The 19505-nt window shown below is 39.3% G+C and overlaps 2 protein-coding genes across 4 annotated transcripts in view; one reads left to right on the top strand and one right to left on the bottom strand.

Moving 5' to 3' along the window:
- Positions 1-89: 89 nt before the first annotated feature.
- On the bottom strand, positions 90-10559 carry LOC123782001 (myosin regulatory light polypeptide 9). 2 transcript variants are annotated; one of them, XM_045781845.2, is made up of 4 exons: positions 10310-10559; positions 4549-4747; positions 3946-4107; positions 90-587 (listed from the first exon to the last, which is right to left on the bottom strand). In XM_045781845.2, exons 2-4 carry the CDS (start codon positions 4730-4732, stop codon positions 415-417), a joined length of 519 nt encoding a protein of 172 aa, XP_045637801.1. In that variant the 5' UTR covers positions 4733-4747; positions 10310-10559; the 3' UTR covers positions 90-414. The 2 variants fall into 2 exon arrangements, with proteins under 2 accessions (XP_045637801.1, XP_045637800.1); XM_045781844.2 differs by lacking the exon at positions 10310-10559 and adding an exon at positions 5810-5966.
- Positions 10560-18374: 7815 nt separating this feature from the next.
- Positions 18375-19505, top strand: part of MYOM1 (myomesin 1) — a 147512-nt gene continuing 146381 nt past the window's right edge. Inside the window, exons 1-3 of one of the 2 annotated variants that reach the window (XM_087869948.1) lie at positions 18375-18560; positions 19134-19205; positions 19350-19443. The gene's annotated coding sequence lies outside the window, so the exon portion shown is untranslated. The remainder of the gene's footprint in view (positions 18561-19133; positions 19206-19349; positions 19444-19505) is intronic. The other variant, XM_045781841.2, reaches the window with a different exon arrangement.

The raw sequence follows: 19505 nt of genomic DNA, 5'->3' as shown, positions 1-19505 counted from the left end.
ATCATTTTCTAGGATTTGTTTCATCTACCTTTCCTTGGAAGAAGCAACTAACAAAAGCCAATTTTGGTAAATAAGAAGTTTTAAGCAAGTAAGTTTTTATCATAAAGTTTAATTATGGTTCAGAAAAAACTGAGTGAATAACTTTCTCTGAAAAAATATACTGACTCTGTGTAGACTGCAGTTATTTTGGGAGGGGGCTGGTAAGTTAAATTGCCCTATTTTCTACTCTGAAAATCATAAAAAGTCCCATTTCCAGTCTGATTATAGAGATGCATGTGCCCAAAACGGCTGAGAATAAATACAACAAGAAAGGCAAAAGCTGCAAAGCTAAGGGCATGCAACAGACTCTAAGAGAAAGTCTCAGAAATACCCAAAGTGGCAACAAGGAACGTTTGGCTGGAATTTGAAGTTTTTTCAGTCATCTTTGTCTTTTGCTCCATGTTTAAGGATGCGCGTGAACTCAATATAATTGAAATTTCCCTTTTTGTCGATAGGTGCTTCTCTGTACAGCTCATCCACTTCCTCGTCTGTAAACCGATCTCCCATGGTTGTCAGCAGTTCTCTCAGGTAATCTTCCTGGATGGTGCCTAAAGAATAAAGAACTGGGGATCAGAATACATACTACTCTGAGGAGTAATTACAAGGGACATCTACACTTAACCAAGCATATAGTTCTTTATGTTAAGAACTACAAACATGTAAATATAGGAAATATGGGCTCTTCGCATGCTTAAACCAGCCTTAGCAGACAGCTGCCTAGGTCTATCATCCTGCTCTGCTCTATCAACTTCCGTCCACAAATTTTCATAATAGGGCCTAAACCTACACCTACACAACAGTAAAGTACGATTAAGGAATCTAAGCCTCGTGGTTCCTTAAAGTAGCATGAATGGTTACACTTAGTCTTTTTTAAGTAAGCTCTATGGACAATGTGGGGCACCCCTGGTCACACTTATTCTATAAGCAAGTAACACTAAAATACCACATCATAAACATCAATAAAGTGCTTCAGTGGAAAGAATACTGCAGTCTTGAGGTCCAGTTTTTTGTTTTCAAGATTTTGTTTTTAAGTAATCTCTACACCCAATGTGGGGCTCAAACTCACACCCTGAGATCAAGAGTCACAGGCTACCGACTGAGCCAGTGAGGTGCCCTGAGGTCCAGTTTTAACAAGTTATGTTACTTCAGGCATTTCACTTTATCTCTGACTTTGGGTTGTTTGGTGGTTTTTTTTTTTATACATACAATGAGATTTTTAATGTTTTTTTTTCTTTTTTTTTACAAATCTAATTTAAATTTTATAACAAATACAGCCAGGCCCTGAGTGTGCAGAAACATCTGAGTATCTATTTGAGCATTAACTATGTCGCAGACACTGGGCTAGGAATTGAGGATGTGGAATGAGGAGTCAAAAGCTATGTGTTTTACTCTGGATTTGTGATATCAGGGTTCTCATAAAATCTGATTATATATCAAAATCTCCTAGGGAGCTTAAAAAAAAAAAAAGCCTAGATGCCACCCTTGATTTATTATCTAGCATTGATTTTTCTTTTAAGATTTTATTTTAAAGTAATCTCTACACCCTACATGGGGCTCAAACTCATGATCCTGAGATCAAGAGTCTCACTTTTCCAGCCAGGCGCCCCATGGCATTGATATTTTTAAAAGGCTCCCCAAGTAATTCACATCATGATTGAGAACTGCTAATGTACTAACACAAAGTTGATAAAAGACCAAGCACAGAGATTTCTGAAATTAATAAAGTAAAAGTAAAAATCTGACAATATTCTTGTATGTAAAATTAAACTAAAATACTGACAATATATTTCCTATAAAATGAGTTTAAAGTATAAGGTCAGTTCATAAAAGAAACTCTAGACTTATGGGGTTTTTGCTAATTCCCTTCTACACTTAAAAATATTTCTCAAATGTTAGACTTCTAGCTTGTAGAAATAAATCCTCATCTCGAACCAAATCATTCAACTATCACAGAAACCTATCATTGACTAGGGGCGCCTGGGCAGCGCAGTCGTTAGGCGTCTGCCTTTGGCTCAGGGAGTGATCCTGGCGTTCCAGGATCAAGTCCCACATCGGGCTCCTCTGCTGGGAGCCTGCTTCTTCCTCTCCCACTCCCCTGCTGTGTTCCCTCTCTCGCTGGCTGTCTCTCTGTCACATAAATAAATAAAATCTTTAAAAAAAAAAAAAGAAAGAAACCTATCATTGACTATGTGCGAGGAGCTGTAGTAGGTGATAAAAGGAGTTACAAAGATGGGAATATAATGCTCTTGAAGACACAGAGCCATTGCTCTGGGTGTGGGGAGACTGTGATGATTGCGAGTAAGTACACAACTAAAAGAGAAGATCAGGAAGAGTAATAAAATACTTCAGATGTGGAAAGAAAGGAGAGGCTTCGAGTTTTCCTGGGACCAGGAGAAAATACTGTAAAAACACAGGTGAGACTCTATAAAGAATGTGGTCATTGAGATGAGTTTGAAGAATGGATAAGACATTTTACTCCCTTTTACATTTATATTTACATTTATTCCCTTCCATTAAAAAAATAACTGCTCACAGTTAAAAGCTCAATCAATATAGAAGTGCCTTTAGGAGAAAAAAAAGTAAGTTTCCTCTGCCTTTCCCTCTCCACACCCCATCCCTTCCAGGTGTAACTGTTAAGAATTTCAGTTTTAAGAAGGGGGAAGAAGGTGATATGATGAGGAAGGCATAGAAGCAGCAATCGTGGAGGTAAGTTAGGACAACAATGCATAGAAGAGCTTGGAAGGAGGTTAGGAAGATGCTACAAGAGTCAAGGATGGTATATACCTGAGTAGGCCTAATGAGGCCATATTGTGTGTGGAGACCATGCTTCCAACAGCAGACTGTGCTTGAACTATTTCAAATAGTTCAAGTAGGGGTGCCTGGGTGACTCAGTCGGTTAAGCGTCCGACTCTTGATTTTGGCTCAAGTCATGATCTCCGGGTCATGGGATTGGGCCCCACATCCAGCCCTGCACTAGGCATAGAGCCTGCTCGAGATTTTCTCTCCCTCTCCCTCTGACTTCCACACTGCCTCTCCCTCTCCCCTCTCCCTCTCTAAAATAAAATAATAAAATAAAATAAAATAAAATAGTTCAAGTAATATGTAACTAAAGGGTGTGCCTTCCTTCTCAAACTTGCCATGTGAGTTATTCCCTTATGTGTCCCTTATATGCACTTCTGCCAAAGGATCAAGCATTTATGTAGTTACCTTTTGGGGTTGAGAGTTAACTGTATGCCAGCAGTATGCTAAGCATACTATGCTAATTTATATAAAATATAAATGTATAAATTTATATTTATATATATGCTAAGCATACTATGCTAATTTATATAAAATAAATTATCTCATTTCCTCATTTAATCCTCACAAGAACCCTATGAGGTAGGTAATATTATTGCCCATTTTATAGGTACAAAAACAGAGGCTTAGAGAAGTTAAGTAAGTTGCCCAAAATCACACAGCTATCATACAGAACAAGCGTATGAAACCAGGGAGCCTGACTCTAGAGCAAAAGGATACTAGATTTAAACAATCTGAGGACTGAGAGGTACCTGATAAACAAATACAGGACTATACTGGGATTCATACTTTTCCAAGATTGCTCTGGTGAAAGTTATTCATTCAACACAATTACTGAGAGCCAAACCCTTGTGGAGTTACTCTAGTAAAAGAGTAACATACGTTTCCTAGAGAAGTTCCAAATACACCTATTAAATTGTTCATTAAATATTTAAGGACAGAGGCAGTAAAATGAGTGATTAACATGCCACAGGAAAAGCCTGTCCCCAAAACAGGTATGGTATAAACCTAAGGGTATTATGTCATCGTATTTCAAGTTATTATATGTTTTAGTTACCACAACCAAAAATTAAATCACTTGGTAATTAGTGGTTACCTCAGACTTACCAGTTGCTTCTTCATCAAAGCAAGCAAAAGCATTTCTGATGACATCTTCCGGATCTGTGCCATTTAACTTTTCACCAAACATAGTGAGAAACATGGTAAAATTTATGGGCCCGGGAGCCTCATTCATCATGGCATCCAGATACTCATCAGTTGGATTTTTCCCTAAATAAAAAGCAGGGTCATAATTTTAATTACATCACAAAATGCACCAAGTATTCATCATAGTAAACATTTTGACAAGAGAGATTATCATTTATACAGTTTGCTATTTGTATTCACAATAGTAAAATTATTTGGGAAAAAGTCTTCACAGTAAATAAGGCCTCTATTAAGAGTCTAGAGATTGTATGCTACTCCACTGGGGTGTTAGGAGGAATAATACTGCTTCTCTCATAATAGCAGTGTTTACAACACACACATATAATATGCTGGCCCCCAGCTCAATCCTGAGATCTGGCCAGAAATTTGCAGGTGGTCCAAGGACCACATTTTGGGAAACACGATTCCAGACTTTGAATCTTGGTAAACTACAACATCATTAAATTGGTTTCACAGGCATTATAGAAATTCTGTTTGGTCTTTAATATTAAAACTGATCATTACCTAGGGAGGCAAGCATATCATGCAAATCTTCCTTGTCAATGAAACCATCTCTGTTCTGATCAATCATGTTGAAGGCCTCTTTGAACTCCTGAATCTGTGACTGGTCAAACATGGCGAATACGTTGGATGTTGCGCGCTGGGGGCGCTTCTTTGTGGTCTTGGTCTTTGCCCTTTTGCTCGACATGATGGCGTTTAAATCCTAATTAGGAAGGGAAATACAAAAAAAAAAAAAAAAAAAGATTAGTAAAAAGTAAACAATAAAACTTCCTGATATGTCTAAGCTACTTAGAGATGTACCTAAAAACTACTCAGCAGAGTTCTATCATTTGGCAAAAAAATCTCACTCAACTAATCAGTACTATTACTTACAGAACCAAACTATAAAGAGAAAAACCAGACTCATGTTTTCAGTGCTCTCATCCTTAGTAGTCATGACATCTAATTAACAGTCCGTCACTAACTTCAAATTCCAGACTAAAATCAACATAAATTCAAAGCTCAGAGCCTATCAACAAGATTGTATGTTCCCCATGCTGCTGGATAGCCAGATAAGGCACTGATAACCAAATCTACTGTCTTAATAATAATATAGAAAGCAAGAAACAAACAAAAAAATAGAGGTACCCTGGGGAAACAGTATTGGTTCTATACTTCAGTGCTATGGCAGTACTGGGGAATACTAATTCATCTTCAACAAGTCTATCCTGCAGCCCTAGCCTAAACTAGCTGTCCTGTTCTAAGGTGGACAGAAAGTAGGAAGATTAATTGATGGAACAGGTCTTCATCTCCTAATCTCCACTGTCACACAGCATTCTTCCACTTGCAACTAACAATTTATATTGCACCCTCACTTCTGGAATCAAAGTAGTTTAAAAAACATATTTGTTGAAATGCTAACTGAAAAATATAAAAAACTATGAATTCACCTCTAATCCAAACCAATTTCTTGCACAGAGCCAAGCTAAATCACTTGAAGTGACTAAGTTCTCTAGACAAAAATCATAGCATAATAGTTTTTAAAGCTATTTGGTTTTTTAAAAAAAGTTTTAGAAAACATTTTAAGAGCTATGGAAATGAACTGTGTTCTCTAATCTAAATTTATCCCTGTAAAATTTAAGTTAAAAATTAAAAAAAAAAACAACCTAATAATACCTAAAATGAAACGGCAGTATTCCTTTCAACACTCAATCTTTAAAAGACTATAAAAATTTGTTTGGAGTTAAAAACCACATAGTCATCAGATAACAAAATTTTACCGTACCATCCTTCAGAGCCGGGGTGGCGATGGTAGTCTGCAAAACCTCTAACCAGCAAGACTAGGCCACTGTATTGAGTTATATTCTTCCAAGCAGGCCTAAAATAGGCACTTCTGATTTCACTCTCTGACCAGGATAACAATTTTAAAGCTTACGTTCTGAAAACAACATTTAGCTATGATGTAGCAAAACACTATGCCCTTGCTCTAAAAATAAATCTGTGGACTGCAAAGAATGAAGTACTACCTAGATCTAAACTCTGCAAAGTGACCTTAGAATACAATGCTTCCTATGAGCTTAAAAGTTTTTTTACATTCTTCCCTTGATTATACCACATCACCCAGACTAAATTCAATTATAGAAATAATTAGAAAAGCTCCGCTTCAGATTTTTTTTTAAAGCTAAATCTGTTCTCAGATTTTAGTAGGAAATTCCACAAAGGAGAGTCACAAATTCCAGGCCATCCAATATAGCACTCGGTGATACACTGGAACGTGTTGTTGGTAAGATACACCCTATACAACACAAGTTATGATATACACTCCTAATTTCCAAGTTTCCTTTCATCACAATTTGGGAACCTGTTGTCATAATTTATCTGTACCATTCCTGAATGCATATTTTCATTCTGCAACACTTTTGGGGTCAGTAAATACCATTATTATCTAAACTACATAGGTCTGTAATTTTTCCCTCTATTCTAAATGTACTTTTAAAAACTACAAAGCATTACAGTATATATTATTCCTCCATCTCTTAACTGTACTTAAGGACTTGGGGTGAGTGGCTGAGACCCAATGAGTGGCACAGATTTATTACCAGTTCACCTCTCTAGTATTTTAGGCATGCCATGTCTTTGCAAACTAAAGCATGTCTTTTAAAAATAGTCTGTTTTGTTTGACAACACTGTATTCCCCTCATGAGGCAGGAATGTCAGTTATTTTAAGAACAAAGAAACTGATGAGAATTATAGGTCAAATGGCTGACACATTTTTTAATCTACAAAACCTCATAATATTAAATTTGGTGGGAGTCCTCTAGGTACCTTTTAAGAACCCTTAGTGTGAGCTATAAAGTTTTATATATATATTTTTTTAGTTTTAAAGTATTTCCCTATAGTCTTTCTTTTAATCACGCATTATTTACATCTGTATTCATTGTAAAATAGTTTGTAGAAGTTATATAGGATTTTTTTTTTTTTTGGTCAGCACTGACAGTGTCTCACAAAGAACTTTTCTTCAGCTCAATCAATACTTAATCATCAATCTTTAATACGATCATTTACACCAATATACATCAGATGTCATTAGTGTTAAACACTATTTAAGAATTAAGAAATGTAAGGCAAATGTCCTATCTTCAGGAAGCTTAAAATATAGTTGGGGAAGCAACTGTAAAGAAACGATTGGTTAAACTTATGAAATGAGTCATAGTTTTCATTCCTGAAGTCGGACTCTCAAGTTAAAACAATGTATGACAATAATGAAAAATAAACGTGGTACATGATTATCAAATACTGTGAGTTGAGAAAGATCTTTTTTCTAAAAGATTGAGGAGGTGGGGAAAGACCTTGAAAAACCCTGTACCATTTAGGAGCTGTAAGACATTCTTAGATTTAAGAGATTCAGATGTTAGTTTTAATTCTAACAAATTAAGGTAGTTAATTCTACCAAAAACTGGTAATATTACGTTAGGCAAGTTACTACCCGGGCCTTTACTTTTTCAAGGAGGTTGTGTTCTTGTCTATGAGTTTTTCTCCCAGCAGAAACTGGGAGCCTTCCAGCAATAGGCAGTTCAGCTTCACAGCTGTTCTAAAATAAGGAAAGTGTGGGGTTTTTTTTTTCCTACCAGACTAAAAGTATGGGTGGAGGGGCGCCTGGGTGACTCAGTCAGTTAAGCATCTGCCTTTGGCTCAGGTCATGATCCCAGCGTCCTGGGATCGAGTCCCACATTGGGCTCCCTGCTCAGTGGAGAGCCTGCTTCTCCCTCTCCCTCTGCACCTCCCCCCCACACCCCTTACGTACGTACATGCATGCATGCACGCTCTCTCTCTCGCTCACTTGCTCTATCTCAAATAAATAAATAAAATCTTTAAAAAATAAAAAATAAATAAAAGTATGGGTGGAATAAACACTGATGTAGAAGAAACCAAATCAGGGACAGTGGTATGATCCCAAAGAACAGATCACTTGTGATATTGTCACTGTCCTCCTTGCTATATGATTCTAGTCTGTTACCTACTTTTACTTTCCCCAAACAAGTGAGACTGTAACTCTCTTCATGTCACAAGCTTTCAGCAAATGCACAACTCCCACAGAAGTTTAGAAAATTAGGGTAAAAAACATTGAAAATATTTCATGAATCAATGCAAATATTCTTTACATAGGATGGGAAGATGTAGGCATCTGAGATTTTCAACTTATGAGTATTCTCACTTAGATTCTGAGCTAGTCTGGAGCCTATTTTTGAAGCACTTAGTGAAAGATGCTTGGCGTGAAGGCATATTTGTTATATGCAACTTTAAAGCAGGGAAACTTGCAGCACAGGCATCTATGAAATATGAAAGGATTTCAGATGCACAAGAAAGTGAATGAAACACAGTCAATGGTGGTCAAGAAGATTCAGTTTACAGATCTAAAGGAGTAAAACCTTGTTTTAAATCAGGAGGTAAGTGTTGGTAGCAATGAATTTGTGTGTGTGTTAGCTTAATCAAATAGGAAGAGACTCAGTTCAGGGTTATGACAAAAGGAGGGATACAAATCATGTAAGGAAGATGTTATACTAGATTAAATGGTAGAAGAAAAGTAAAGATCTTCAAAGAGGCTTTTCTTACTAGCGTTTCATTTATAAAATGGGATTAATCCATACTAATATTAGTAAGATTTTTCTAGTTAGAATCCTAGACTCTAACATTTATAAAGTGCTAATAAATGTAACGTAATCTAGAGTTTTTTCCTACAGAACTGACACTGAAACTGTAGTATTCTAGGAAATATGATCCATTCTTTAAGGAAAAACACCCATCTTAGAAAAAACTTCCTAGTGGGGTCCCTGGGTGGCTCGGTCACGTTAAGTGTCTTGATTTCAGCTCAGGTCTCAATCTCAGGGTCTTGAGTTCAAGACCCCAGATGGGGGGCGCCTGGGTGGCTCAGTCGTTAAGTGTCTGCCTTCAGCTCAGGGCGTGATCCCAGCGTTATGGGATCGAGCCCCGCATCAGGCTCCTCTGCTAGGAGCCTGCTTCTTCCTCTCCCACTCCCCCTGCTTGTGTTCCCTCTCTCGCTGGCTGTCTCTCTCTCTGTCAAATAAATAAATAAAATCTTAAAAAAAAAAAAAAAAAAAGACCCACGATGGGTTTCACACTGGGCCTGGAGCCTACTTAAAATGAAAAAAAAGAAAAAGAAAACACTTCCTAGTGTGATAGCATGTAGTATCCAGACCAAATCTCCTGTTTCATTTAATCTATGTACTTTATGTGATTTTTTGGAGTGAACCGCAGTTTTTAAAAATACATTTTCAGGTTGGTGCTTCCTTTCCAAATGAACCAAGTTTTCATTTCCTATGCAAACTTCCGGTTGAAGGTAGAATTGGATCTCAGACTGCCACACCCAAAAAGTTCTTAGCCCTTGACAAAGGCAATTAGTTGTCAGGGTTCACTTGACAGTAAAGCCTCACTCTTGAAAATGGAAAGTTTTTCTGGTTAAGTTTTATAAAAAGCCTTCCAGAACATAAAACAAATAGTAGTAATTTTAAGAAATATTCACTTCCTTCGCCTTCATATTTAAAACATTCTGCATTTAAGTTAAAATCTCAACTGAACCCTTATTTCTGTTCCAAAGTTTTGTTAGGAAATAACATATTCTTTCATGTATCTACTCAACTACTTTAAAAGGGAACATTTTGGCAAACTGACAACCCAAAGTTTCCACCCAAAAGGAACATGGTGTTGCATTTTGGAATTTTCTCAAACTGCAAACCATACCCTTAACCCCTTTGTAAAATATCGCTTTAAAAAAGCTCTAATTATAGAAGTGGATGCTGAGCTGAGGAAATTGCTAATTTGAGTTGGTTATTCCTACTAAACGTAGCCACACAGCTGCAACAACAGCTGCAGCATGGGGGACACTGGGCTTCGGATTTTGCGCAAACTCTCTTGAATCCGGCAAGTTTACGTTAGAAACTAAACTTAGTCCAGGAGTCAGCGCGGCGGGGTTCGAGTTTCGCAGGCCCGGCTGTCGCCGAAGACCGCGGCGCCAGCGAGCTAAATCACACTTGCCGAGCTCCAAGTTTGGGCAAAGGGACAAAGTTCGCGCCTCGGTACTTTCGGGCATGGCCTTCGATCCCGGAGCTGGCCGCTGGGCTCGAAACTAGGGAACCCGCCAGGACACCTGCCCAGGTGCGCTCCCGGCGCTGGGGGCCCGCTGCGGAACGCCGCTGCCCACCCAGCCGCCCCGCGGAGATGGGTCCCCGGGATGGGCCTCACGCGCCAGATCGCGAGCACCACTCACCCTGCACAGCCGCGAGAATCCGAGCGCTTCGGTAACCCCCTCGCTGCCCCGGCTGCTGTTATCAACACCCTTCTACTCCCAGAGCCCCCTAAAGCCAATACTTCCGGCCTCCGCTTAGTAAACCGGAAGGGAGCCTAGTCACCATTGTAGGCCGACAGAGTGGGTCTGACTTAAGAGAAAGGAGACGGGCGGGGGGAGTTGCCCATGTGCTGGAAGAGTGCAGTTTTGAACGAGCGCATGGGAAAGAGTATAAAGCGGGCGACTCAGGACATAGAAGATTGTGTAGTGGTTCGTTCATGTAATGGTTCGAATGAGTTTCCGTCTTTTTATACCTCCTCTTACAATGTAAGCTTTTCTTCCCCCCTTTCCTGTTGGCAAATGGGTGAGCCTGTCCCGTAGGTCGGCCCCCCGCACATTCCAGGGCACGGCCGGGGGCGGGGCCCGTTCGCCCAAGTCCTTGTAGGGACATCGCAGCGAGGGCTGCACGGCCCACGTGACCCGCCCCGCGCGGCCCCAGGCCGCCCGGCCCAGGCCTCTGGGCGGTCGTGCGCCTGCGCGCGGGACTAACTCCGGGTCTGGGTCTCTGCCTGTGAGGCGTTTGGGTAGGAGGTTTTATCTCGGCGTACAGTGCTGTGTTTTGAAGAGTCCAACCCCTTCCACACTGGAGCAAACCTTCGGAAGTCCCCAGGGCCTCAGTCAAGCGACCACTATCTTTTTGGCCCAGACGGATTTCATGAGGTCACGAATGATGAAGACTTCCTCTCTCTTGAAAAACGTTTGCTGGTATTTTTCCCACCAGAGCCCCGATTAACAAGGAAAGACCGGATCTGACTAGGAAGGAAGACAGGCGACCAGCAAGAGCTATCAAAATCTTGCCCCTACCTCTCACTATGATGCAGACTTGTGGCTTGGTGAAAATAGGAATAAAAAGTCGGGCCTTTTTTTCCTCAGCTCTCCTTTCCTTGGACAGCTTCTAACAATGCATCTTGTTAAAGGAAAGGCCTCCCCGGTTCTGTCCTTTCCTGTCCAAAGTCTGGTGAGGGAGACTTTGGTGCTGGTTACGTCAGCTCTCCTGAGCTCAACTACGAAAGGAGTGGATTGGATCCGGTAACGCTCAGACCATCCCAGCACTAATAAGGTTCATGCCTACTTTGGCTCATGTGGCCAGAACAGTTCTGACATTTGGGGTGGCCCCATGGCCCTTGCCTCTCACTTGAATCACCCTGCTGAGAAGGAAGGTAAAAGCTGCTGAGTAATATGTTCTAAATATTAATAAACTATAGTTTGAAGGACCTCAGGAGCGTTTTATCTGTTAACCAATAGCATATTCCAAAGTTAACATTGAGGTAAAATCACTGAAAATTAAAAAACTGGCCCAATTCTATAGCGTGAGTGACATAAAGATGATTAGTTTCCTCAACTGCCTTGATAATAAGAATCGCTTGGGCTGCTGGTTAAAAATACAAAATACTGGTGCCTTATCTCCAACCTAATGATTCAGAATCTTCTAGAGCAAGTCCTTTCAAGCCATCTATTTAACTGGGGTCCTAAGTGACTCTTACCATGTGGGGATGCAGAACTAGACAGCTTAGGGCCTAAGACTTTCGCAGTGACAGGGCCAACTCCAGATGGCTTGTGGTGGGGGACCGCAGTTTGGTTTACCCTGCCGTGTACTCACACCTCTACAGAGTGGTGGCCTGCCACCACTGAGAGCTGGAGCCTTCCAACTACTGTCCTTTTCTTTAACCCACAATGAAATGTGTAGTTTAGTCTTCTCAGCTCAAAAGGAAGCAGCAGCGTTCATTTGTTTCTATACTGTCAGATAATCGCCTTGTTTGTCTTCTTTCTTTCTGCTCAATCAATCAACAGGTATTACACAGCAACTGCATTTCCAAGCAGTGTGGTGCGTATTGTGGTTTGTGTTACTTGGAAATAGTTGCTACCTGTGGGATGGAGGGAGGGGGAGTAGAAAGGGTTGCAAGGCACAGGGAGTATCAGGGAACAGTTGTAAAAACAGATCATTGCAGTACAATTAGGTAAGGCCTTTAGAAGGAACACAGAGAAGGAAATAAAGCTGTCTGGGAATTTGTGGAAGCTGGCCCCTGGAGGTCTATTAAAGAGCTGATTCTAAAAGTCAATGGGGAAGGGCACCTGGCTGGTTCAGTCACCAGTACATGTGACTCTTGATCTGAGGTTATAAGTTCCAGCTCCACATTGGGCATAGAGCTTACTTTAAAAAAAAAAAAAAAATCAAAACTAAAAATAAAAAGTTAGAAAAATGTCAGTGGGAAAGGAGAGTAGAGATTCCAAACAAATGGAGGAGCATGCTTGATTGTCTGAAGGTGATCAGAGGAATTGGCTGATTGAAGATGAACAGGAATTGAGTTGTCAGTGTTCATTCATTCATTTATTCATTCCATAAGTAACTCTGGGTATACTAAGGTTAGCAAGCCAGTGTAGAAGATAAAAATCTTGATAAAATGTTTTTCAAATTTCCATCTAATGTGTTGATATCTAGTTTTAATGATTGGATGCACTGCCAAAGACTGATGACTTCATGATGTCTCTGTTCTTCTGAACCACACGGGAGATCTTTGCCCTTAGGTAACAATCTCCTTTTACCTTGTAACTAGAAGTTTAGAGACTTGGGTTCTGCTTCAAATCCTTCCTTTTTAGCTTACTGAGTAACACTGAGGGCAGGTCCCTCAGCTGATCTGAGTCCCAATTTTCTGATTTGTAAAATGGGGATAACATCTGTCCTGCGTACTTTATAGAGTTTTCTGATTAAATGAGATAGTTTATGTGAAAAGTCTTGTTAAGTACAGAACAGTGGCTTTCAAACTTTTGACTGAAACTCACTGTAAGAAATTTATATCACTGGGCACCTGGGTGCCTCAGTTAGTTAAGTGCCTACCTTTGGTTCGGGTCATGATCTCAGGGTCCTAGGATTGAGTCCGGCATTGGGCTCCCTGCTCAGCGGGGAGGCTGCTTGTCCCTCTCCCTCTGCCACTCCCCCTGAGTGTGCTCTCTCACTCTCTCAAATAAATAAAATCTTTAAAAAAAAAAAAAAGAAATTTATATCACTAAGCAATACTTGAGTACCTATGATGTTTTCTAAGTTTCTATTCTATTTCAATTTTATGTCATTTAACTTTTAAAAATGCTCCTTAAGACCCACTGCGTGTGAGTTTATGATCCACTCATGCAAAGTTTCAAGCAGGGGTAAATTTTTTCCCCGAGGGAATATTTGGCGATGTCTGGAGACAGTTTTGATTTTCACAACCAGGGAGCTGCTACTGGCATCTTGTGCATCAAGGCCAGCAATACTGCTGAACATTCCACAATGTACAGGATAGCCCCCTACAGAAAAGCATTCATTCGGCCCAGAATGTCAGTAGTGCTGAGGTCGAGAAAACCTTGCATTACTGTTTCAGGAGCTCAGAGTATATAGTATTTGATTCTTGTGGGGTTCTATGATTATTAAAAGAACACTATTGCTCTTGCCTCAAGGTGAGGCTTTCTTGTGAGACCAGAGAAATCCAAAGGGGGAAAGAAAAGGAGCTCACGTTAGTACATACTATTATATGCTAGGTATTCTACCTAAGCATTTTATCATTTAGTTCTTAATACAACTCTGTGAGGTAGGTAGTATTACCTCCAGTTCACAGATTAGAAAACTAAGCTCAAATACTTTACTGTCTTGTCAATGTTACCCAAAGGGTAATAAGAGAACCAGGATTATAACTCATGTCTCTGTGCTTGTCCAGGGGTAGGACAGAAGGGAGGACTGGGGCCCGTATTTCTTATTCGTGTATCCCTAACTTCTAGGATAGTGCCTATTTATCCATGAATGCCAGTAAATATTTGGTGACTAGTATTTGTTCAAATGCACAGAACTGGTAAATGGCCTAACCTAAAGCCCACATTTTGTTTTACAATTCTGTGCTCTCTTCTTTGGTTCAAGAGGGAAACTCCTTACCCAAACAACAGGAAGCATGGGTGAATTAACCTTTGGTATTTACTGCCAAAGTTGGTAATTTCCTAGTGAGCACTTACAATTTTTATTGCATGTAAGAAATTTTTGAATGGTGAGAGACATGGCTTACATTCTGGTTTTGCCTACATAAGTGGAATACTAATCCTTTCTACACAAACTAGGATGTAACAAATTAGCATGAATCCAGGAAAACAGTAGGAGGAGCTCCTTTCTTTTAAATGAAGTTAAGGTCTTCAAATTAATCTGTAAGAAAATTAGTTTTAAAGCTCCAAAACTACAAATAAGTATATTAAAAGGTTATAGAAAGTTCTACATTAGGAATTCCTTTAAAAATAAATTACAATTATTTTAAAATTCAGGAATGATAATATAAGATAAAAGAAATAATGTGGAATTGAATAAAGAATATTTAAGAATATTTGGGGGGTGGGGTGCCTGGGTGGCTCATTTGGGTAAGTGACCAACTCTTAGGCTCAGGTCACGATCTCAGGGTCCTGGGATCAAGCCCCATGTCTGGCTTCGAGATCATCAGGGAGCCTGCTTGAGAATTCTCTCTACCTGTTTCCCTTTGCCCCTCCCCCTGTTTGTGTGGGCAGGCTTGCACTCTCTCTCTCTCTCAAATAAATAAATAAATCTGAAAAAAAAAAAAAGAATATTTGGGAGAAGTTATTACTTCTATACTAATTAATTTGAAAAAAAAATAAATGCTTAGAAAAATTAAAATACTAAACAAGATTCAAGAAAAGAGAATATAAATAAACCATATGAAGAGAAGAAATAAGAATTATCTAGAAAATAATTTACCTGATGCTGATAATTAATTAAAGAAATGCTTCTCCAATGATTAAAAGACAAATATTAAGATCAAAAACTGTTTTGAAATATATAGCTTAGTGATACTAATAATTTGTTAATGAATGTAGTGACCAAATTACATTTGCTGAGTTAATCTTCTGAAGCAGATTTTTTATTAAATACTCCCAAATAAAACCAATACCTAAAGCAAAAATTATGGCTTAGGCTTACTTGAGTCAGTTCTTCAGTTTTCTCATCTGGAAAAGGGCATAATGATAGCATCTACTTTAGTCATCCATTGTGTGCATTAGGTGAAATAGTCTATATAAATTTCTTGGAGAAATATCAACTTTAGTTGTGTTTAAGGCACTGAAATTTGGAGTTTGTAGAGTAGTTATTCTACCCTAACTAGTATACCAATGCTTTGTCTACTCAACTGGAGGAAACAAGCTGAATGGTCACAGTTTAAGTAATGACTGAAGACCTCTAGTGGGCCCTTGATGTTACCTTGATGCTCCTGCTCTTAGATGTCAGTTTTATAATTTTCGTCTTCTAGGACCTCCAACACCTTTTCTCCCATCCTTGGTCTCAGTCGAGGACCTTATTTCTAAGTCTTTGAGAAAAACGGATGCTCCCACAAGCTGTCACCCCCGCATCTACCTATTGACCAGCATCTGTCCCCATATGTTGTCTTCTCCCTTTTCTTCTGTTAAATAGGGGAAGTACCCTCCTCGCTCCTTTGGAAACCAGTTCCTCTATTTGCTAACTCATGTTACTCCAATGATTCTACCTTCTCCTGCATCACCAAGCTTTTTCTCTCCTTCTTTCTTTTGGATTATTCCCAACAACAGGTATGTAGTAATGTATGTAGCAGACAGTAATGCATGTAGCAGACAGAATCATGGTTCCCCAAAGATGTCCACGTCCTAATCCCCAGGACCTGTGAATATATTAGGTTACATGACAAAGGGGAATTAAGGTTGCAGATGAAATTAAGGTTACTAGTGAGCTGACCTTAAAATAGGAAGATGTCAATGTGAGTGACACCATAGCTGGAAAAGCAAGAAAACAGATTCTTCCCTAGAGCCTTTAGAAGGGAACATAGTCTTGCTGACACCTTCATTTTAGCCCAGTGAGATATATATATAATATATTATAAACAACAGCAACAACAACAACAACAAACCCTCTTCCTGGTGCACTTTCCTCCTCCAGCTGTTGTCCTGTTTCTTTGTTGCCCTTTTTAAAACTCCTTAAAAGAGTCACCTCGCCCCAATTCTCTCTTAAGCCCTCTCTAACAAGATTTTTTTCCCCCAACCACTTCACTGACCATGTGCTTATCAAGGTCACCAAATGGCCTTGTCATCCATGTCATCATGGCCAATTCTCAGTCTTAAAACAGATTTGACAAGATGATTACTCCCTCACCTTTGAAACACTTCTCTCCTATCTAGGATGCCTCACTCTCCTGGTTTTCCTGGTTCCTTATGGCACATTTTTTATAGCTACTCTCCAGTTTCCTTTGCCAGTTCCTCCTAATTTCCCCAATTCCTCAGAGTAGTTCAGGATTCAGTGTTTGTCTCTCTTCTCTTTTCTGTCAACACTCCTTCCCTGGCTGATCTCATCCATTTTCATGGCTTAAAATGCTACTGAAACACTGATTACTTTCAAGTATGTGTCTTGGCCAAGACCTCTGCTCTGGACTCTAGACTTGTGATATAGTCACTTGACATCTCCACAAGGAGGTTTACTACACATCTAAACTTTCAGACTTTCAAACAATCTTCTGACCGTACCTGTAAAACCTGTTCTTCCTGACATTTTCTCCATCTAGGTTAATGGCAATTTCATCCTTTAAGTTGCTCAGGCCAAAAACCTTTGACTCATCTTTGCCACCTCTTTTTCTTTCCTGACCCTCATCCAACCTTTCAGTCAAACCATCTCCAGAGTCTAGAACAGCAGTTAGCCAAACCTATTGGTTAAGTCCTTCAAAACATATCAATCTATCTTCCACCACCCCTATAGCTACTATCCTAGTACAAGGTATCAGGCTTGGATTTTTGCACTAGCCTTCTAACTGGACTCTTTACTTTCATGTCCCCCTAAATTCTAGTCTCTGCAGCCACAGAGTGATCCTTCTAAAATAGAGATTAGATCATGTCATTGTTCTGCTCAACACCGTCCAATGATGTCTCACTTCAGAGTGAAAGCCAAATGCCTGTAAGCCCCCAAAACATCAGACTTGGGGAACTTTCACCAATTGCTCAACCATATTGATCAGGCTGTTTCTTGAAAAAGGTATTTTTCCTCTTCAACACCTTTTTGTTTACTGTTCCTTTTGATTTCAGTGATCTTTCTTCTAATGTTTTCATTGCTTTCTCCCTCAGCTCTCTTGAGTCTTCACTCGAATATCACCATCTCAGTAATGCCTTCTCTGGTCATTTAAGATTTCATCATTCATCTACCTCCAGCGTTCTCTTCTCTTGCTTATTTTTTTCCACTGCACTTACTATCTCTGACTTAAAATATACTTTTTTTTGTTTACTGCTTTTTTTCATACTAAGTTCTATGAAGACAAGGTTTGGGGGATTGTTTTGTTTGCCGAAGTATCCCAAAGGCCCAGAATAGTAATTAGCACATCACAGTCACTCAATAAATAAAAACACATGTTGAATGAAAGAAGAACTGGAAGGTAGGGTGTGAGGGGAAAATGGCAAAAATATGAGACCTAAGAGGTAAGCAGAGATCATGCCCTGAATGACCTCTAAGCCATGTTTCTGAAGGTTAGTGGGATACCACTGATCTGTCTTATTTATGGGATTAATATGATCAGATTTGTATTTTTTTTAAATCACTCTGATAATAGTATAGAGGATTAATAGGAGGTAGGCCTGGGAGAAGAAGAAATCAGGATTTCTGACAGATGGTAATGCCAATCACTGAGATAAGGAACATGGGAGAGAAATAACTTGGAGGATGGGTGTGGTGATGGTAGGGAATGACCATTATAGTTTTGGACATTTTGAGGTTGTGGATTAGAAGAGAGTACTGAGGCTTTCACCAAAATGTAGCACAAAGAGACAAAAAAGTAAAAATATCAAAGAGCTATCAAAAGTCATGGAAGATATATTAAGATAGTCCGTTGTATATTTAATAGGAAATCCAGAGCAAGATAAAAATGACAATGATGGAAAATGATCTTAATAGAGATAATGATTGAGAGTTTTCCAGAATTGAAAGAGAATCACAAATCTTTATAATATTTATTCAGGTTGAATGCACACTCCGAATATGAAACAGGAAAAATAAATCTGTACCAAGTCATGTCCCAGTGAAACTTCAAAACATCAAGAGTAAAAGGAGAATAGTACAAACTTCCAGAGAGAAAAGAGACTGGCTGCAATAGAAACAACAGTTAGTCCAGCAGCGTGCTTTCGTGCAGCAAAATACATGCTGAAGGTGGGTCATTAATCTTCAAAGTGCTGAGACGCACTACCTGCTCCTCACACCATGTGTATGTGGAATCCATGCACAAAACACTGACAGCTCTCTCCAAAGAATTCGGTATGATGGTCTCTCTAGAATCTTTCAGGTCTAGAGATTGATCTCCTTATCTCTTGAGGTGGAATATCAACTAGGGGTCGCAAAATTGATTTCATAACTGTGTAGCACGTCCTGAATAGACGTTCTGACAACTAATGCTGGCAACCTTTGGGACATCTGCCAAAATTCTGGGATAACATGAACTTCATATTTAACATCCTATTACACTGAAAAATATGAAATCACTTTGGATTGTTCTCTGCTTTTTCATGTGTGTTTGCTTGCTTTCCAGTTAGCTTGAAAAACATATCCTCTATTAGTTTTACACTTTGTAAGTAGAAGTTTTTCAATGTATACTTTCCACAATAATAATGCACTAATGGATTATTTATTGAGTACTTCCTGGAAGCTCGACACTCTAAGTGTCTTCTTAACATTACCTTTCAGTCATTGCCCTGCAAAATGACTACTGTCACCTCCATTTTGCAGATGAGGAACTTGAAGCTTAGAGATGTTAGTAACCTGTCCAAGGGGAAGAGAAGAGGCAGGAATCTAACACAGGTCTGTATGACTTCAAAGCCTGAGCTTTCAGCCTTCTATGGTATATTGATTGGTGAAGCATGCTAATTATTGATAAAAATGATTGTATTAATAATTTGGAGTGGGAATATTTGCCTGAAATGATTTATTTTTTTGTTTTTCCAGGAAAAGAGACTCTATTGTGTCTTGCGGACTTTCCAGCAGGGGTTAATTCCACGGAAATTAGTGCCTTGGGGCAATATCTGTTTTGCAGCCACCTGTAAGTATATTACAACTTATGATTCTGAGTTCTTTTTTCTCCTGGAGAAATAATGGTAAATG

The sequence above is a fragment of the Ursus americanus genome, chromosome 19 (assembly GCF_024610735.1).
Source record: "Ursus americanus isolate L20-20 chromosome 19, mUrsAme1.1.p, whole genome shotgun sequence".
Classification (NCBI taxonomy): domain Eukaryota; kingdom Metazoa; phylum Chordata; class Mammalia; order Carnivora; family Ursidae; genus Ursus; species Ursus americanus.
This window is presented reverse-complemented; position numbering and strand designations above follow the sequence as displayed.